The 18,791-nt window shown below is 44.9% G+C and overlaps 2 protein-coding genes and 1 non-coding gene across 6 annotated transcripts; 2 read left to right on the forward strand and 1 right to left on the reverse strand.

The window, feature by feature from the left end:
• Positions 1 to 227: 227 nt before the first annotated feature.
• On the forward strand, positions 228 to 299 carry trnae-uuc (transfer RNA glutamic acid (anticodon UUC)). The gene has a single exon. It is a non-coding gene; the product is annotated as a tRNA-Glu (tRNA).
• Positions 300 to 649: 350 nt separating this feature from the next.
• LOC130523708 (matrix remodeling-associated protein 8-like) lies at positions 650 to 8,545 on the forward strand. The gene is made up of 12 exons (XM_057029174.1): positions 650 to 1,088; positions 1,306 to 1,332; positions 1,600 to 1,902; positions 2,043 to 2,144; positions 2,233 to 2,366; positions 2,449 to 2,628; positions 4,083 to 4,209; positions 6,828 to 6,986; positions 7,067 to 7,091; positions 7,174 to 7,259; positions 7,342 to 7,413; positions 7,515 to 8,545. Exons 1-12 carry the CDS (start codon positions 1,043 to 1,045, stop codon positions 7,535 to 7,537), a joined length of 1,284 nt encoding a protein of 427 aa, XP_056885154.1. The 5' UTR covers positions 650 to 1,042; the 3' UTR covers positions 7,538 to 8,545.
• per3 (period circadian clock 3) lies at positions 8,092 to 18,374 on the reverse strand. Of its 4 annotated transcripts, none has more exons than XM_057029171.1 (22): positions 18,174 to 18,374; positions 16,294 to 16,693; positions 15,735 to 15,895; positions 15,504 to 15,622; positions 15,061 to 15,259; positions 14,661 to 14,712; positions 14,427 to 14,575; positions 14,264 to 14,342; positions 14,063 to 14,169; positions 13,776 to 13,932; positions 13,555 to 13,663; positions 13,265 to 13,393; positions 13,061 to 13,169; positions 12,841 to 12,952; positions 12,621 to 12,760; positions 12,375 to 12,536; positions 12,025 to 12,276; positions 11,125 to 11,945; positions 10,835 to 11,003; positions 10,526 to 10,712; positions 9,896 to 10,046; positions 8,092 to 9,807 (listed from the first exon to the last, which is right to left on the reverse strand). In XM_057029171.1, exons 2-22 carry the CDS (start codon positions 16,578 to 16,580, stop codon positions 9,688 to 9,690), a joined length of 3,771 nt encoding a protein of 1,256 aa, XP_056885151.1. In that variant the 5' UTR covers positions 16,581 to 16,693; positions 18,174 to 18,374; the 3' UTR covers positions 8,092 to 9,687. The 4 variants fall into 4 exon arrangements, with proteins under 4 accessions (XP_056885151.1, XP_056885152.1, XP_056885149.1 ...); XM_057029172.1 differs by adding an exon at positions 16,009 to 16,123 and having other exon boundaries at positions 12,375 to 12,760; XM_057029169.1 differs by having other exon boundaries at positions 12,375 to 12,760.
• Between the last annotated feature and the right edge of the window lie 417 nt (positions 18,375 to 18,791).

The following is an 18,791-nucleotide window of genomic DNA, read 5'->3' on the forward strand; positions in this document are numbered from 1 at the left end:
TATACCTACCAACGTAGGTATAAGCATTTTAATCAGCTAAAATTATTTTAAAACAAAGAAACAAGGTGGTATTTTAATAAGGTTGACATGTTCTCACTGGGAAATAATATGAATATACATAATGGTGTGTCTGTATGTGTATATTTATTCATAATACTGTATATTGAACATAGCATAATTCATTGAATTTATTGAGGAACTAAAGTGATTAGTTGGGTTGCTCGCAGTCCCATATGGTCTAGCGGTTAGGATTCCTGGTTTTCACCCAGGCGGCCCGGGTTCGACTCCCGGTATGGGAACTCACTTTTTTGAGCAATAAAAGGACATTATAAATTATTTCTTATACATAAAAAAACACTAATTTTGCTAACTCATCAAATATTCTCCTCTTGCTCGTCTATAATACATTACAAAGGTAAATCCCACTTCTGTTCACTTTTGAAAGCATATTATTATATTATCTTTGGAAATTTTGTAAAATATTGACGATTCAAGATGTCATAAAAAGGCCACTGAGGGTCGTCTTTGAGCAGAGTCGCACTGGACTAATTACGCCAGATGGGAGACGCGTTTGTCCAGTTCTTGTGAAGTCGCGTTCGCCCAGTTCGCAAGAATTTAATCTAAATTTCTATCTAACATCCGACTTAATCTTAGTTATTCCAAATTTAGAATTTTGTGCGATGCTTGTTAACCAAATGCAATGGAGCATTTAAAGCAGTGACAAAATGAGTGCAAAAGAAGAATGTTTATTCCGATAGTACATGCAAAGTAACTGAAGCGTAACAATTAAATGCGAAAGAGATGTCTGTTTTGAAAGTCCTCTAAAACGTTTAATAAAAAATAAAGCAGACGATTTTCCCATAAGATGGGACGTGCACAGGCCAGTGGTGTCGAGTTTCATTTCCCGGGTGGGATCAGTTCTGTTTGGATCCTGTGCAGAAGTGTCGATGCTCTTCTTCAAACTGACCAAATCCAGTCCCACAGCGGCTGCTAGCCCAGGAAATCTGAGGTGGGAACCCTCGAAAAGTCAAATTCTGTCACCATGAAGACAACGAGCATCGTTCTCCAGGCTCTCCGCTTCACCTACAGTAAGTTTGCAAGATTGTTTCCAACAGCTCAGGTGTTTTCCAGGCAACACATCCTTGGAAAACCATCAGGGTGACGCTTCGTAATATTTAAGACATTTTCAAGACCAGCTAATGTGTGAGGGAAATAGACGATTGGTGTCATTTGTGTCATATCATCACCAAAAACCTTGCTTTGTAAGAATGAGAGTATTTATGATGTTAAATCTTTTTTTTACAGTCTTTGCAACCTGTCTCCTCACTACAGGTATGTTTGTGCGTGTGTGCGTGTGTTCAAAGTAAAGTAACCAATATCAGCCTTATGTTTGTGGATTTTATATTGCTGGTATAAAATACAATTAAAGATTATTATTAATCATCCACCCTCAAGATGCTCTGAGACCTCCAACATGCAGAAACTAGAGACTAAATAATCAGTTATCTTTAATATTTGTGTCAAGGGAGTTCATTTAAAAAAAAAAAAAAGTCCCCAAACTGTGAATGTCTGTTTCTTTCCACCCTTCCTGCCCTCCAGCATCAGGCCAGTCAGACAGAAGCAGTATGGTGGTGGCTGGGTACAACGTGAGTGCCCCTGCTGGATCAAAGGTGGTGCTGCAGTGTGTAAGCGGCCGTATGGTGTGGACCAGGGACATGGTGAGGGACAGGCAAAGGGTGGTCCACTGGGACCTGTTCCGGGACCACCCAGACTATGCCATGGAGAGGGTGTTGGATATGTTCTCTGCAGGAGACCAGAGAATCTACAACTCCTACAACAGGGGCCGGGTCGGCCTGAGTCCAACCGCCTTCACGGATGGGAACTTCTCACTGGTCATCAAAGGTCCGTAGATGATGCTTAGATGATGGTTGATGTTTCCACAAAAGGAAAGCTCTCGTTCACATAAATTAAGTGAACATAGAACCATCAAACCTTTAAATAACGCCCGTCCTGGCCTGTTTGGTTTCTGCCCGCGACCGCAGGCGTGACGATGAACGACAGAGGCCTGTACTCCTGCAACCTTCACCACCTCTACTGCCAGCTGCACGAGATGATCAAGATTCAACTCAACGTCACAAAATCGCGTGAGTCCGACACGTCCGTCGTCAGCACGTGCCCCCCGCGGCGGCGCCGCGCCGTTAGCTCACCTGTCTGTCTTTGGGCGTCGCCAAGGCCGCAAAGAACAGAGCTTCTGGGACGGACAGAAGCCGGTGTACGTGGTGCTGCTCGGCAGCACCGTCGTCCTGCCGTGCATCAACCGGCGGAAGGTGTGGATGGACTGGAGCGAGGAGGAGGACGACCAGCAGGTGTGAGCGCTTCACCCTTGCGGCCATTTTAGAGGGACAGTCTGGAAATGACACCTGTGTTCTCTTCTGTGACGGCCCCCAGGTGGTTCACTGGGACCGCCAGGCCCCCGGAGTCGGCCACGACCGGGCCGACCGGTTGGTCGACCTCTACTCCTCTGGGGAGCAGCGCAACTACGGGTCACAGTTCCTCCAGAGGAAGATGAACATCAGCAGCCGAGCCTTCACGGACGGAGATTTTTCGCTGACCGTCTCTGACCTGCAGGTTTGTGACTCAGCAGAATCCAGGAATTCCTGATCTCATATGTTATATTATTATTATTATATATAGTAATATATTATTATATTACTATAAAAGCAACACACTAATGGACATTTGACAAAAAAGACTGAGGAGCAAAGACAATAGCTCATTTTAAAAAAAATAAGCTGCTAAGTGTTTCTGCCCATTTTTCATATAACAGGCGTTTGACAGGTTTATTTACTTGGTTTATGAGGAAAATAACATGCAAATAATTGGAAAGAAAAGCTCCGTCACGTCAGCGATTATTGCTCTGTTGGGAAAATGAGGTTGACAGTAATATGAGAGATGATATTAGCATCACCGAACCCGACCAGGATCAAACCATCTGTGCCATTTGTGGTGCGAGAGGGAGAAAATATTTAAGGGCGTTTGGACCCTCGGGAGTCCCGACTCTCGATAGGACTCGTAAATCAAGGCATTTAGGTCAAACTGTGGTTCAGAAGGCCTCTGGGATTCAGGTGGAACGAGGTCCAGATTTCCACTTCGATACAGCCAACGCTCAGCTGACTTTTCGTCATGTTTTCTTCTTCGATTCCAGCCATTGAATCAGTTCTTGAATCAGTCAAAACATCTTGAAGGTGTTTACGCCTTTTTTTTTCTTCTCTAAAATCACGTGCGGAGTCCCGGATTCTTAACCTTTTGTTGGGAGACGTTCCTCCGAGTCCTTGCCTGACCCGTCGTGACTCACGAGGGTCACATGGTGCGAGGTGTGAGCCATCACGCGGGAAGGCCGAGCACTATTACGTCTGCTCCACGTTGCATCCACCCCGGGAGAAGTTATAACTTGTTGTGTTGTTCGAGCTTGCAGCCTGAAAAAAAGACAAAGTAATGAATATTTTTGTAATAAGTGCTGACTCTTGGTGAAATTCCCCTTTTGAGAGCGAGAGTCACGCACATTGAACCCTTTAGAGAAGTAGATAAATGCCAATAATTACAATGGTTTTGGGTGGTTCAGACTCCACAATGTAACAAAAATACAGGGCAAATTCTTGTTTTAAAGTAAGGATACAGAGGAAATAGGGTAGAATTCAATAATCTCCCTCCATCATCTTGTAATCTCTGTTTTGCATCTTCTGCCAGGCTACTAAAATAAAAAATATAGATTTATTACAGAGGTATTAAATGCAAACAGCATTTAAAGTGCCCTTAAAATGTCTAGACTACACCGATTTTGAGCAGATAAAAATAAAACCAGAATATTCTTTTGATGTTGAACTGTTTAAGGTTTGTATACATCCATCCATCCATCCATCCATTCTCTACCGCTTATCCGGGGTCGGGTCGCGGGGGCAGCAGCCCAAGGAGAGAAGCCCAGACTTCCCTCTCCCCAGCTAGAGGGAAGTCTGGGTTTGTATACATTGAAATGAAAAAGTGTTATTTTTGTCTATAACGTGCTGCCTGTGTTGAACACACAGTTGATGGACCAGGGCAAGTATTCCTGCCACCTCCACCATTATTACTGCGGCCTCCACGAGAGGAGAGAGTTCCAGGTGACGGTGGAACCACCAGTGGTTCCGACCACTGTTCCCAGTGAGGAAAAAGGTAACACACACATGCACAGAGAGAGAGAGAGTGTGTTCACATCTGTTCTTTCCTTCACTTTCTCTCATTTCCTCTGAGTCTTTGACTCTCCAAAGAGCAAAGAAACAGCTGAGATAGAAGAAATGTAGGTGGAGGGGGCGGCTGGACGCTCTGAAGGCTTCTCTTAGAGTCACCAGAGGGGTTTTTTTTCTTGCAAGGTCAGCTTTTGAGGTGCCAGAGGCTCAGAAAACACACACACACTTTTCTCACAGCCTCCCCTTGTCACCTTTTGACGCTCTGTTTTCACCGTTAGAGGCGATTCTAGCACACGCGTAAGAGCGTCGTGTGTTCTTGGTTTCGTCAGGCGTCTCGTTCAAGCAGCGTATGAGAAACAGAGAGAGGGGAGAGATGGAGAATGGAAATGTCGGGGAAGAGGAGGGGCACCAGGCTGCCAACCTCAAATTCTTGAAGAATGAGCTTCTCCAATAGGTCCTCCAATAATGTGGCAAAATCATTGAGAGGGATTTAGAAATGAGACATGCCTGTGGCTGTGTGTGTGTGTGTGTGTGTGTGTGTGTGTGTGTGTGTGTGCGTGTGTGTGTGTTCGTGGAATCTCTCAGCTGTGGTGTTTTAAATGAGGCCCACCTCTGGTCCCACAATTCGTCGTGCGTTTGCAGTGCACCATGGGAATTCTAAACAAATTTGGCCACAGATTTATTGTCAACAGGACGTTTACGGCCTCGAGCCTGTTTCAGTTTTTATCTACTGGCTGTCTGCTGCCCTGTTGGACCCCCCCCCCCCCCCCCCCCCGCATTCTTTGCCCTTCTTCTCTTTGTTCTGCTTCTTCTTTTTTTCCTCTTGTTGGATCCCAGGTGTTTTATTCAGACTTTTTGTTTCTCATTGCTTCATTTTTCTTCAATAGAGGTCATAAAAATGTTGCACATAAAGATTTTGGCTCGTCATGACTTTTCCAATTATACAAACTGAAGCCTGGAAAAAGTGGGACTTGACTTTGGAATTCTGGCTAACCAGCATTGTTTTCATCATTTACCTTATCCAGTATGCAAATATGATTTAAACTATGACTTGTATTTTGGGATTTACTTTGTTTAAATTGTGGGGGGGTGGGTTTGCATCTAACTTGGGACTTTATTTACCTCTGACTCACATTTTAACTGGTATCTATCTGTGAAATCATTAGTTTTAAACAGAAAGCTTTTATGTAAACACAAATACTCCCCCTGGTTTCCAGAGAAGGACTTAAACATAAATTAGTTTTAAAAAAAATGAAGGTTTGCTTGCAAAGTCTTTCAGATGTGTCATTTTGTGAGCACTGTCCCCTTCCTCACCCTTGGCTGCTTTCGTCCGTTCCACCCAATTCTGTCCTTTTTTTCACTCCGCTTCCTCTCCTCATTTCTCTGTGTTTTACTGCCAGGAAAAGTAAATCACCATATGACTTTGCGTCTGACTCTCATTTTGGCTCCAATGTCTCAGGTCTGAGGTCCACAGCTGCTGATTTCCCGTCGTTAATGACTCTCCGACCACTTATACGGTATCGCGTAACGCTGACTGGACAACAGCTTCTGCTGAAATTTTTGAAAAGGGACCATGTAGCAAAAAGGGCATTTCCGCGTGGAGTTTGCACGTTCTTCCTGCGCCTGCCTGGGTGTCCTCCCACCGTTCAAACACTTGGACACGGTTGACTGGGGACACAAGATGGGAGTCCAAGGATAGGATGAGTAAATTGAGCAGGAAGGAACAGAAAGTTAACAGAAAGCAGATAAAAGGATGAAATACAAACACCCCAAAAAAGGTAGTGGAGCTTACGTGGCAACAGACACACACACACACGCACACACACACACACTTGCAAAAGCAAGCACACATGTAGCCACAACCTAGACTGAAAATGAGCTTCATGTGGTTTTAGGAGTCTGCCAACGGAGGCTCATGTGAGCGTTAGATAAAGTCTGACGCTGCAAACACATTTTAAACTCAACCCACTCAATTATCCGATAACCTTTATGTTGCGTCTGACTGCCCACCGCTCCAAGGAATGGATGGATCGCTCTTTTTTAAATACTCGAGTCCTTCACGGAACCGGAACACTTCACCGATGCACGCTGCCTTTCTGTGTGCGGCTGTATTTAAGTGAATCAAGCTAACTTCGGTGGCGGTGTGCAGCGGTGCATGTTGCCCCCAGCATGTTGATACATGGAAAAATAGGAAGCAGCTTTGAATAATTCCAAAGCTGCTCGAAGAATCCGCTGCAGCGTTATGGATTCCATAGCATCCCTCAGTTGATCCATTTAACAGACCCCTATTTTATTTATTCGCTTTACCACCATAAATTACAGGAAGGTTTCACCTTTCGTGAAGTTTAATCTGTCATAACCCAGCGGCGTTAAGGGGAGTGAATAATGGACCCGTTTAGCCCAGCTCAAAATGCTTTGGTTCGCATTATTCAAGATACAAAGTGGATCCAGACAATTGAAAGTGTTTTCTTTTTGTGTTACTCACGAGATGTTTTCGCTCTGCTGTGACAGATGTTTGCTGATGACTCGCTGGCTCGTGTGCATGTGTGAGGATGAGGAGCGGGGCCCTTTATCGCTGACTGCTGCACTTTGTGTGTTACTCAGCCTCCTCCAAAGACGACTCACCCCAAGTCATCAATGTTATTCTGCCAAACCAAAGACACCACTTTCTCCTGCCATTGGGCTACATCCTCACTTCCTTCCTGCTGCTGGTCTTCATCATCCTCATCGTCGTCCTCGTCACCCGTAGACACAAGTCCAAAGGTCTGGAAAAAGTTTTGTATGAAAGTGTTTAACTGGTGTGTAAATATATGTTAATACCTCATGTTATTTTGTCCTTTTAGCGTTTTATCCGCAGCCATCCACGAGGTGAGTGCCACACACACACACACACACACACACAGTCTTCCCCTTAAACACACTCACAGGTGTGTTTTTATCGCTGAGTCAGGTCTGAGAGAAGCCGCTGCGGCTCGGAGGAGTTTGAGATGGACTCTGCCGAAGTGACCGTGCACAGCGCGGAGGACAGAAACCTCGGTGAGGTGCAAGTCCACCATGGGTGGAAGGTCAGGCTCGTCCCCACTGGGGTTGGAAGTGACCGTCTGGTCTTTGTTTTCAGACTACAAGAACAACCTGCTGAAAGCGAAGGCTCGCTGCAGCTCTCCACCAAAGGTCATAGATCTGGACAAAGGTAATTCACATTGAACTTGTTAGCATCTTCAGCCTCATGGAGCACCCGCTAATGCCTATGGAAGCAGTTGGTTATTTCCCCCCTTTGCCTCCATTTTACAGAGATGCAGAAATTTTCAAAGTGAACAATCCAAGTTCCAGAGCGCAGATGGAGTCACTGGCTGGTCCAGAGGCTGTGCTCCAAACACAACACAGTCGAACCTCCCCCTTCCAACAGGAGAGATGAGGCATGAGGAAAACAGCTGATGTTTTCTTTTGCTCAGTCATGATCGAACTGGATTAGCTGACACGGTGCATGATGCTCCAGCGCCACCTACAGGAGAGGCCCAGCTGTGACTGGATTCCATAGGTCAATTTCTAATGTTTTGAGATTTCTCAGAGATAAAAAAATATATATATTTGCTGGTCAATGGTGCCACTTGTGCAAAAACGCTTTTGCTCGATTGTTTTTCGTAGAATGTATCTTTTTTTAATAACCTGCTTTAAACTTTGATAGCTGCATGGAATGAACCTGCCATGAATATCTGCCAACAATTTGAGTCATCAAATGCAAACCCTGATACAATCAGCTAGTTTTGAAGATTTTCATGAGCCCGAACCTACCACTATGACAACTTTTGGGTGTTTTGCTCAATAAATAATAATAAAAAAAGACATAATGGAGGCTCACCCATACACATTAGGTATAGACCATTTATTCATTCCTTTGTGTCACAAACAAACAATCCCTGAATTCAAGACAAATGACTTTCAGAAACATTGACGTTGTGTACCGTTTCTGCAAAATATGGAGAACAGTAACATACTCTGAATCTAAAAACTGTAGAAAACCTGTCCTGTGTTGGGCAACTGCATTTCACACACACATTTACACTCTCTCCATCTGTCTCAGAACATGGACACACACCCACACACATTCCATTCTTTAATCAAATTACATTTGGGGCCGTGTCTGTTTACAGTTAGAGGTAAGTTATGTGTCGTGTACACTCATGACAGGGCAGGATACTCGGTGGCGCTACAGCTGGAGGGCTGCCACCTTTCTGATAAGGGACAGGGGGCACTGGGTCAGCCTTATGATAGCTCTAAATAAAACAGTTGAGGTTCTTTTTAAAAAAAACCAAAAAAAACAATAACAACATTGCTGTTAGAGTAAGAACTTGGACTTGTATAGTAGCCTACAATCAGTTTATGAGTGGGGAGCAGCGAACTACATGAGTTAACGTAGCTATGCTTTCAGAATTTTCCTGGCCTGCGCATCCATCAACCAGATTTGAGTTCAATAAAAATCAATATGATTATTAATATATGCTGTTTCAGCCTCTGGAGATAACTGGCAGACAACAAAGAGTGCAAGAACCTCAGTAACTAATGGAGACCCCAACTAATGGAGACCTTTCGTTGGGAGATGTATGAATCCTCTCATGTTTTCCTGCCATTCCTGTTTATTTCCCTGTTCTTTTCTCCACTTCTTTTTCTTTTTTGCCATCGCACTTGTCTGTGTGGCGTCGTTCGTCAGACATGTCTCTGAAAGTAGCATCGCTGGCGTATCTTAGCAACAATTCTATTGATGTGTGCATGTGACACACGACTACTGGACAATTATGGAAATACGGAATGGTTAAAGGACGATTCCATAGTTTATGGAAAGGGTGGCAACCCCAGATATGGGACAATTTCTGGTGGACTAGTGCTGTAGGGCTGAACTCAGTTTGTAATACATTTGCTGTCGTGAGCCAAAGGAACATACAAATGGACCTTCTGATGATAGGAAACCAGCCTGTGGCGTACGACAAAACAACAATCAACTTACAAATGTGGAATCTCATTATAAACAGAGAGCAGCAAATGTGTTTTTGTCTCAGGAGTCCACGGACACGGTCTACCAGGTGTCAACTGTAGTCACGTTCGTAGATGGTGGTGTACGGGCTGTACGACCACATGTCTCTGGGGAAGGGCCTGGTGTCATATTCTCACAAACCTATCCCACTGACTGGTGTGCGTTAATAGCGTTCAGGTTCAGGGCAGCAACCAGCACCCTCCTCTTGATCCAAGCGTCAAGTGGTTTAGGGGGTTAAAACACTAACACGGAGACATTTATGGTCCAATAAAGGCAAAGGCTCCCTTACAGGACCTGTGCAACTGTAAAATGCCCATAGCTCTTGCTTCCGGGATGTGGCCTCGTCATACAATACTGAAAAATACGATCGACTTCCACCTAAACCGGGGGGAGGTTTGTAAGACGGGTGGTCACTTCTGGTGGAATCAGCGTCAATCAAATTTCAACGTCGGGTCCAACAGTTTCCTGCTCGGGGATCTCCTGAGAAGATGAGCTGTCTGGAGCAGGAGGAGGAGGGTGGGAGGCTCCTGCAGCTGTCCTACAGTTGTCACAACCCTAAGAGGCAGAAAATTAAGCTTATTATATCACAACCAGTGCTCACGCGAGTCAAATGATAAATGTGTGCGCATATGCCATCGTGCACCTGTGTGTTGATCTCCTCGGGGATAGTGTTCTGTTGGATCCAGGAATGAACCTCAGCCAGCTCCTCTCTCTGTTCCTGGCTGAACCAAGGCTGGAGGGGCTGGAGCACCCGGAGTTTCTCTCTATCTTCTGCCAACACCTCATTCTGGTCCCTGGATGCACAACATGGCAATAATATTAAATAGCAGCAAATAAAAACAAAACCACCAGGATATAAATGTAGATGTCAAACAATGATGAGGTCCATTAAAATGCCAATTATCAAACAAATCTGGTGCAAATTTGGAATGACAAGTGGTCTCTGCGGAATACTGAGAAATAATAAATGAAAGCTTTGGGAAGTAACTCTGTAGCCATGTCAGTGTTATCTGTTTAAAAAGAATGTTGCTCGTGTCCAACGAAAAGGAAAAGGTTTAACTATTAATCCTTCTGTGACCCTAAAATGATGGAGTACATGAAAGTTATGACCTCATCTGAGCAAAAACCGACTTACAAAGTCAAAAATGATCTATAATATATTCTGTGTTGAAGATTTAATTACATTTTGGTCGAAACGTTATTTGCTGGAAGGATTGACATTCAGAATTTTTCCACTGTGGGACAAAAGCAGGAAGAGTGTTGTTGCGTCTACCTGGCGTGCATCTGGTACGTCATCATGACATGTTTGGGTGTGTGCTGGATTATGCTCCACAGCGAGTTCTCCACCTGACTCTCAAAGTCATGTTGGCGCTCTGTTGCTGCCTCTTGGCTCTTACGGGCTTTGCGTGATGTATCTGACGAGTCATTGCTGGCAAAGTATTTGCTGCTGTTGCTGCTGCCTGTAAGCCAAAGATCAGCACATCAGTCACTTCAGTGTACTTTTTGAAGCCTAAAAGAAGAAAATATTTACTTGATTTCAACATGCTGCAAAAGAGATGCCGGGGTGTGCTTTTTCTTTTACCAGTGTGTGATGTGGAGGTTCCATTGGAGCCAGATCCAGATCCCAGGGAGCCCGACCCAGATGCATTGGAGCCTGTCCCTGACCTGGCGTCCTCTTGCAGCAGCAAGTCAAGCAGCTCGCTGGACGTAGACTGTGCATCGTGATTACCAGAATCACTGGGGTTGTCACCCTGGAGAAGGCAATAAATGAGTAGTCAGACCTGCGTGGCTCTACCTGTGTCTACTAAACGCATCACTCATGTGAGAAGTTTGACCGTGTTTAAGGTGAAGCGTTACATCAACCCTTCTCACCTCATTGGCATGGTGTTCGTGGAGGCTCTCAGTGTGGTTGTGCCCCGTGCTGCCTTCATTCGCCTTTGGCAGCTCTTCCTGCAGCAGGTTCAGTTGTAGCGGAGAACTTGAGCGAGAGCTGGAGAATAAAGCTCGAGGCCCAGCAGCTTCCTCCTCCTCACCAACAGAGGAGCTGGCCCGTGGTGAACACAGGAGAGGCCCAAGCGTGCTCTGGGGTAGAGGGGTGGCTTGGGCTTGGAACAGTGGCTGTGGAAAGTGTGTTGTGCCTGGAACAAACGCTGCCATATTGATCGGTGCCTGTGGCAGCAAGGAAGAAGCAGAGGGAGGATAAACGGATGGAAATCCAGGAGTTAAAGTTGGGTACTGGGGCAGAATGACAGCCATGACCGGAGTCATATAAGGGTGGATGATTTGAGCTGAAGACATGGGCTGCAGATTCTGAAAATTCTGAATGGACTCCATCTGGATAGGTTGCATGCCTGCTGACTCTGTGACACCAAAGTTGTAGGTGTACTGGGTTTGGACAGGAGGCATAAAGGGGGTTGGTCCAGGGAGCTGCTGCGGCCGGTGGTGTTGCTCTGTACCAGGCTGGGTTGCCATCATGGTGTAGTATGGAGCTGGCAGTGGGGATGTTTGGGGATGGGCACTGTAAGGCACCCCAATCTGGGGATGTGAAGACTCTGAGGAAGGCCAAGATGATTTGGGACCAGGAGGAGAAGCGTAACTGTCTGAAGAGCCTTGGGGTTTGGGTCGCTTATACCGGAGCTTTCCTCTCCTCGAACGGTTCCATTCACCGGCGCTCACTGGACGCGTGTAGTCACCTGTTTCAAGATGAATGCAGATTGAGCTTGATGAAAGGAAATGCATTTTCAGCAGCCACTAAATCTAATAACAACATACCAGGGTGGTGGGAGTGAGCCATTGAGCTGTTGTCTAGCTGCAGATAGGAGCTGTAGGGGCTCTGAAGGATACGATGTCGGAACCGATCCACGTACTCTTGCTCCTCCTTCTGTGTGTGAGCAGATAGCACCTCCTTTGTGAGGCCAACAAACCTTCGTTCCTCTGTGGGGAGGCTCGGTGCAGGACGGATGGGGGGCTGCGGGGTCTCAGCGGGCTCACTGCCCATTGGAGCATCCTCCAGTGCTGTAGCTTCTGTAAAAGACAGACCAACAGTTATCGGCGGTTATCTAGTGATGGTCATCCACTTTTAATTAATCTGCAACAAATGACGGGTTAATTAGAGTTTATACCCGATTCAGGCTGTGGCACATGGACAATGGTGCTGCTGTAAGAACACTGGCTGGTGAGAGAGACCACACTCATGGCCTTTGTGGACATGGTGATGTCCGTCAGAGGTGTTCCAACAACTGCAGCAGCTGTAGGGGCCACTGACACCCCACTGTCCAGCACCACTGGAAAACAAGGTAAGTATAATCTTATCCTGCAACAAGTGCACATGATATCCTTCAGACTAATCCTATTGGACATGCTTCTACCATCTGAGCTGGCCTGAGCTGTGTCAGTTGCTCCAGCAGGCTTGTCATCTTCTGAGGTAGAGGATGAGGAAGAGGAAGTGACCAGGGAATGAGAATCACTCTTTCTCTTCAGGGCTGAACCTGTGCAACTCTCCAAATATCTACAAAATGCAAAGAATTAGGTAACTAAGTGTAAGAATCCAGGATTTAGCTCTGGTGTGGTGGCACTTCCACTACAGACCGGATGATGTTGTCCACACAGTTGATCTGCTGATAGGAAGGAATGTGGGTTTGCTTCCTGTTTTCGTCATGATCTCTGACCTCAGGGCTAGAGTTGGCAGGTGGCAGACATTCTTGGGAAATACAAAATGAAAGCACAGTCAATATTAAAACATCTTAACAATGTAATAATACACCTTCAGATTTCTAATCCAATGTCTGAATGTGAAGGGTTGCATCACCTGTCGCAGGTTTTCCCAGAAAAGGGATTTTGTGACTTGACCCCAGATGAACCTGCTGGCCCCAGGTCTTTACTCTGTTCACGTCAGCACAAATCTGCTGTAGGGTCATCTGCAATAACACACGAACAATGCACCAGCGTAATTAATCTCGCCATCTGAGATGAAAACGGCTCGATTGATGGTGATGGAACTGCGCTGTCTCACCGGTTCCCGGTGCGAGTCCTCCCACAGATTACCATTGCTGTCGCTCGAAGAGGCGACGCTGATGTAATGCTCGTGAGAACCGTTACTTCCCAGACTACCATAACCGCTGGAACCATTGTTATGGACCGGCTGTAAAAGCGAGACCCACCGTGAATTTACAAAGAAGTGTAGCTTCCTCTGATGGGTTTCATAAACCTTCTTTATTATAAGGGAAGATGTGCAAGCTGCCGCTGTTTACAAATAGTTAAAAGAAGACTCCACCAAAGACATATTTAAATATGAAGTTTTACCTGTAGGAAAAGCTTGTAAATCTTTGCTTGTAGATCTTTTACTTCTTCATAAAAGACAGTGATATCATCTTTACTTGAAGCAGCAAACACATCCTCATTTAATGGACTCCTGCTCAATAATAAGACATTTAACCCTATTATCAACTTTTATTAGAAGGACTGACACAGGTGATGTGAATAATACACCTAAACCGATACTTAGCACTGATGCAGCTACTTACATCCTGACTTTATGCCGACCGATGATGAAAGCCACTTTGCGGCTCCAAGGGTTGATGAAGCTGGACCAGCTGGTGTCCAAGGTGATATGGTCTCCGTTCTGACAGCGCAGGCGCACTGGAGAGTGCTCAAATGGAGACTGGCCTGCGTACTTCAGAACTGCACAGGGGAAGAGAAGCAAGTGAGTGAGATGCACAACATTAGAGGACATTAAAACACTGATTTGTCAATAAACAATTTAACACATTTTTTAGGTGTTGATTATGTATTTGGTCTCTTGAAAACATACTTTTCCGATGCATAGAGAGCATGAGGGGACGGTCATCTGGATGGATGAACGTTAACAACGATGAGCCAATCAGATCTTGAGGAAGGTATCCGAGCAATGGCACAGCTCTGTAACATGTCACATAAAAATAATAACTTTTTTGAGCACAACTCTGCTTCAAAAGGACCGTTATAAAATCTAATTGTGAACACGTTTATTGACCTGTCATCCACTTCCAGAAACACACAGCCTGGGGAGTGTGTGGTGGTGAAGATGCGCTTGTCCAAGGGGATCCGAGGCGCTGCACAAGGATATTATATTAAAATAAAAAGCTAAATTCCAAGCTATGTCTTTTAAGGTCCAGCATTTATGATCAAATTTGTACCTTCATATCCAGAGATGATGCGTTCAGCCAGTGCCAGACAGCACGGCACCTCTTCCTCCCCACTTCCCCCTTTTCCCTCCACCTTCAGCAGATATGGAGTTATCCGAAAAGGGTTGTAGCGCATCTCACCTTCGCGGTCCTTCCCTCCCCTAAAAAAAAAAATCAACAAAATGTTAGTATTCCGTAAAATTCCACAAAGGTCCAGAAAAGCGCACAAACAGTCTGAATACTGACCTGATTCTGCAGAAAAAAGACTTAACCTGGGCACAGTCAAAGAGGACTCCAGCTGCAGAGACAAACAACAGGGAAGTGCCATTTATTCACCAGCACAACCTGTTGCAGTACTTTATCCAGGTCCCACATAAATATGCTATAATCTTGATGCAAATTGTAATATAATAAACAATAATGCAGCAATCATAACATTTTACATATATTGATGAGTATTAAAACTGACTAAAATACCCAAAAGATGCTTTTTAATAACATTTATTTGTGGTTATTGCTTATTTCTGTTGAGAATATAACAGTAGAGATACAACAAACTTGGGGTACTTAAGTTAAAGCTACAGTAAGTCAGCTGATATAAGTTCCGAATTAAACCCCATAATAAATAACTGTGGTTCCAGCACACCTGTGTGAGAGTTGCTCCAGGGTGGCAGATGCAGCTGCGCCGTGTGTGAGTAGAACACATTCACATCCTGGTGGAAGAGCAGCTCCACAAACTTGGCCGACTCCAGAAATTTCCTCTTGCAGCACAGGATACTGGGAGCCTGCTCCGAGGCGCACATCACGCGGCCGCTCGATAGCGAGAAAACCACCACAAAGGAGTCCTACATCCACCGATGTGCACAAAAATACGGGCACACAAGCGAGCCGAGTCACAGACACACGCAAAAGCAGTAAACACACATACACTCACGCACACACCAAGGCACGAGGCATAAATAAACACACGGTTTTTTTTAGAATGCACTTAAAATATATTTATGGACCCCTACAAATATGAGGCAGACATGTATTCCACATATGAATGTGCAGTTGATGTGAACTTCTTTTCTCTGCACGTGTGCTTACCGTGTTTTTGAGCGTGTGCTCAGAAGTGAGTCGCTCCAACTCTTCCAGGGTGAAAACGCTGGCGTCTCTCCTCTCGTCCTGGCCATTTTGCATCAGCAGATTGTAATACTCACTGTTAGCTGCAGAGGATTGCATGAACACAAATGCTGCGCTGAGGCCAGATAATGTCACGATAAGCAGCCATCGAAGAAAGAACGCGCTGCATACGTGAGTAGCGTGTAGTTTGAGTACCTTGGACTTGTTTAACGCAGTTGAGGGCATAATGCAAGGCCTCAACAGTGCTGGCTTTGCTGCGGCTGCGTTTCTCTGACGGAATCCTCTTCTTCATCTCAGCCACCGTGATCATCACCTCTTTGTGAGCCTGCCTCCTGCTGCCATCTGCGTTCTCGATGCTACACACACACAAATAATTACTGAATGCAACAGAAAACACTGAGCAAAGAGTGTGAGCATAAATGTATATTAAAGCGTTGCAACGTGTGTAGCTGTTAGCAGTGGAACTAACGGTCTGTATCTTGGGTGATGGTCAGTCAAAGGCAACTGGGCTTGTTTTGTTGCCTTGAAGACCTGCCCAAATCTACACAGTCAGTCTTGCGATCCCCTCCAAGGTGATAATCTCTCTATAAATTTAAAACATGTAAACCCTCCAACAGTTTCAGGGACCTAAAGGCCTCGGCAATTCAGACCGTCTGTGTGAAGACGTTTTTGTTTGATTTAACCTTTTTTTTTTAAGAGATCAACGGCCGAATCACGGTTTGAATTACTAAAATAAAACTAAACTACCGCTTACCTCTTAGCAGACGATGATGTGGATCCCAGGGCACTGCTGGGGCTGTGATCGGCTGAGGAAGACAGGTCATGTGATCCACTGGTCATCTCCTCGTCTTCCTGCCCTGCTTCTCCACCTGAAGATCTGCTCTCCTCCACCCTGAGGTGCTCCGAATCCACGCCTCCATCTGGCTGGCATGACGACATGCTTCCCTCTCTTGTATCACCTGTGGTTGATGATAAGACAGGATCTTCCTCCCCCTCTGGCCCACTGTCACCTCCAGGCATCTCAGTGCTGTGGTCACACATCAATAGTAATTTCTCCAGTTACAATAGTCAGCTGTGGTCCTCATAACAATAGCTTCCGTCTGGAGAGGATGGTCACTCAGATAATGTTGGATGCATCAATCCACATCTGAAGACTGGAAGAGCAAATTGAAAAAATGTATATAATTCTTAATGCACGGGCACGTGATATTAGTGTTAACTGTGGAAGTTGCTGAGTACTCTGGCCCCAACACAAGATCAAACTGACTCCACTGTAAGATCATTAAAAGAAACTTTTATTATACAATCGCCGCAGTTATATAAACCTTAATAAAACCTCCACACGATTACCATAATAGCCCTTTATTCAAGATACCTTACACAGTTTATAAATTGGGTGTTACTACAATAATAGGCTAGAATTTGGGATTTTTTCATGATTTTTACTTCCACCAAAGGGAGTATGGCAGCTGGAGTTTGGAGTAATATGACTAAAAGTTTATGGCTGGATTTTAATGAAATCTTGAGGAAATATTGATAGTGGGCCAAGGAACAGATGATTATATCTTAGGTGATGTTCTAGATTGCAGAAGGACTTTAAGATTTGGTCTACCAACGATCCAAACCAAGGGGCTTTGAGCATAAAGCAACCTACTGTTACATAACCTTGTAATACCACTTAAACAGTATATATAAAAAATGACCTGCTTTGTGCGGTCTGTGCTCTCCAAGTGATTTTTCTTCTAGTTTCCCTCTTTAATAAATAAGGAGTTACCTTTGCCACTGAACAAAAGGGTGTTTACATGCAAGGAGGAACTAAAACCAATGCTTAGCAGAATGTGAATGGACAAAAGTTCTATTTTTGTAGCAAGTTTAACCAACTCAACCATCAGTTCTTTGGGCTAAATAAACACAAGGACACCTGATAGGAGAGATTATCTTTGGCTTTTTTCCAGACTCTTGGAGGAAAAAGGAAGATACAGACTTCAACATCCCAGAGACCACAGCCCAACCCTGCCAAGACAAAGCTAACATGGGTCACTACCCCTCCCCACACGAACACAATAACCTGCCAAAGCATCAAACGGTCCAGAAAGACGTCAAAAGCTGGAGCCATCATTCCAAGAGGGACATGTATTTGAAACAAAGCCTGACCAGCACAAAACGAGCTTACTGTGATGCACCATGTGGGCGGTAATAGAGAAGCAATCAATCATATATAAGACAGAATCAAACAAAACTTGCGTTTTTTAATATACATGATTACAGCTAGCCTTTTCTTTTTGTTCCCCACTGACGCGTAAAATGAACTGGGAGTTGTCACTTCAGAAAACAACTGTCTAAATAACCATTGGAACAGAAAGGATCCTTAATGTTGACAGGTTGAAAAACGCATTGCACTCCCGGCTAACCGCAGACATATAACACAGCTAGCCTACCAGCGGGGGAACGATTGTATGCATTTCTCAACAATTCACTCGTGAAACATTAAGGAGCGTGCGTGGCATTTAAACCAACGTCCACGACAAAAAAATAAATAAATGTGCACAGTCTGCTGGTTGTCATGGGTGACTTGGTTAGCTAGCTTAGCCCACACACTAACTATATACATCTTTATTAACGTGTAATTGTTACCTTTTCGATTCGTCCGCGTGATTCAGCGTCGCAACAGGACACGTTTGTAATTGTCAAACAGCTATCCAGGTCATACTAAAGAGATATATATAGTTGGTTTTTTAAATAAGTCCCAGTCGAATAAAGAAATAGTCACCCACTCCGGAGGGTTTGACACATTTGTGCAACGTGAGGCCTGCGCGGTTAAACCTCGCCCACTCGTTGGTGATTGGACGAGGCGTTTATATACCGACCATTTGATTGGTCATCGTCTCTGGCCGTGGGCGTGTCTAAACGCAGCCAACGATCAGTGGCTTGCTGTCCCTTCACGTGGACCTCCATGTTACACAACAAACACGAAGTAGGAACTCAGGAGGCCAGAGAATCGTCTGCGTAGGTTCGCTCCATTCTTCACACGCGGATGCGCGGTGTAGATATGACGAGGGCGGTGGACGTGGCTGTAGTATTCATAGTTATACTTTGAAATAAGAGATGGCAAAATTACGAAACAAGTAAAACTATTGTGGTTATTTTATTAGAACGCAAGATAAACTCAAACACTATTAGCTTAATAACTTTATCCAAGTGATAATTCGTATTACCTCAATGCTCTCCCGCTGTTTTATGGTTACATAATCC

Source organism: Takifugu flavidus, chromosome 4, assembly GCF_003711565.1.
Source record: "Takifugu flavidus isolate HTHZ2018 chromosome 4, ASM371156v2, whole genome shotgun sequence".
Taxonomy (NCBI): Eukaryota; Metazoa; Chordata; class Actinopteri; order Tetraodontiformes; family Tetraodontidae; genus Takifugu; species Takifugu flavidus.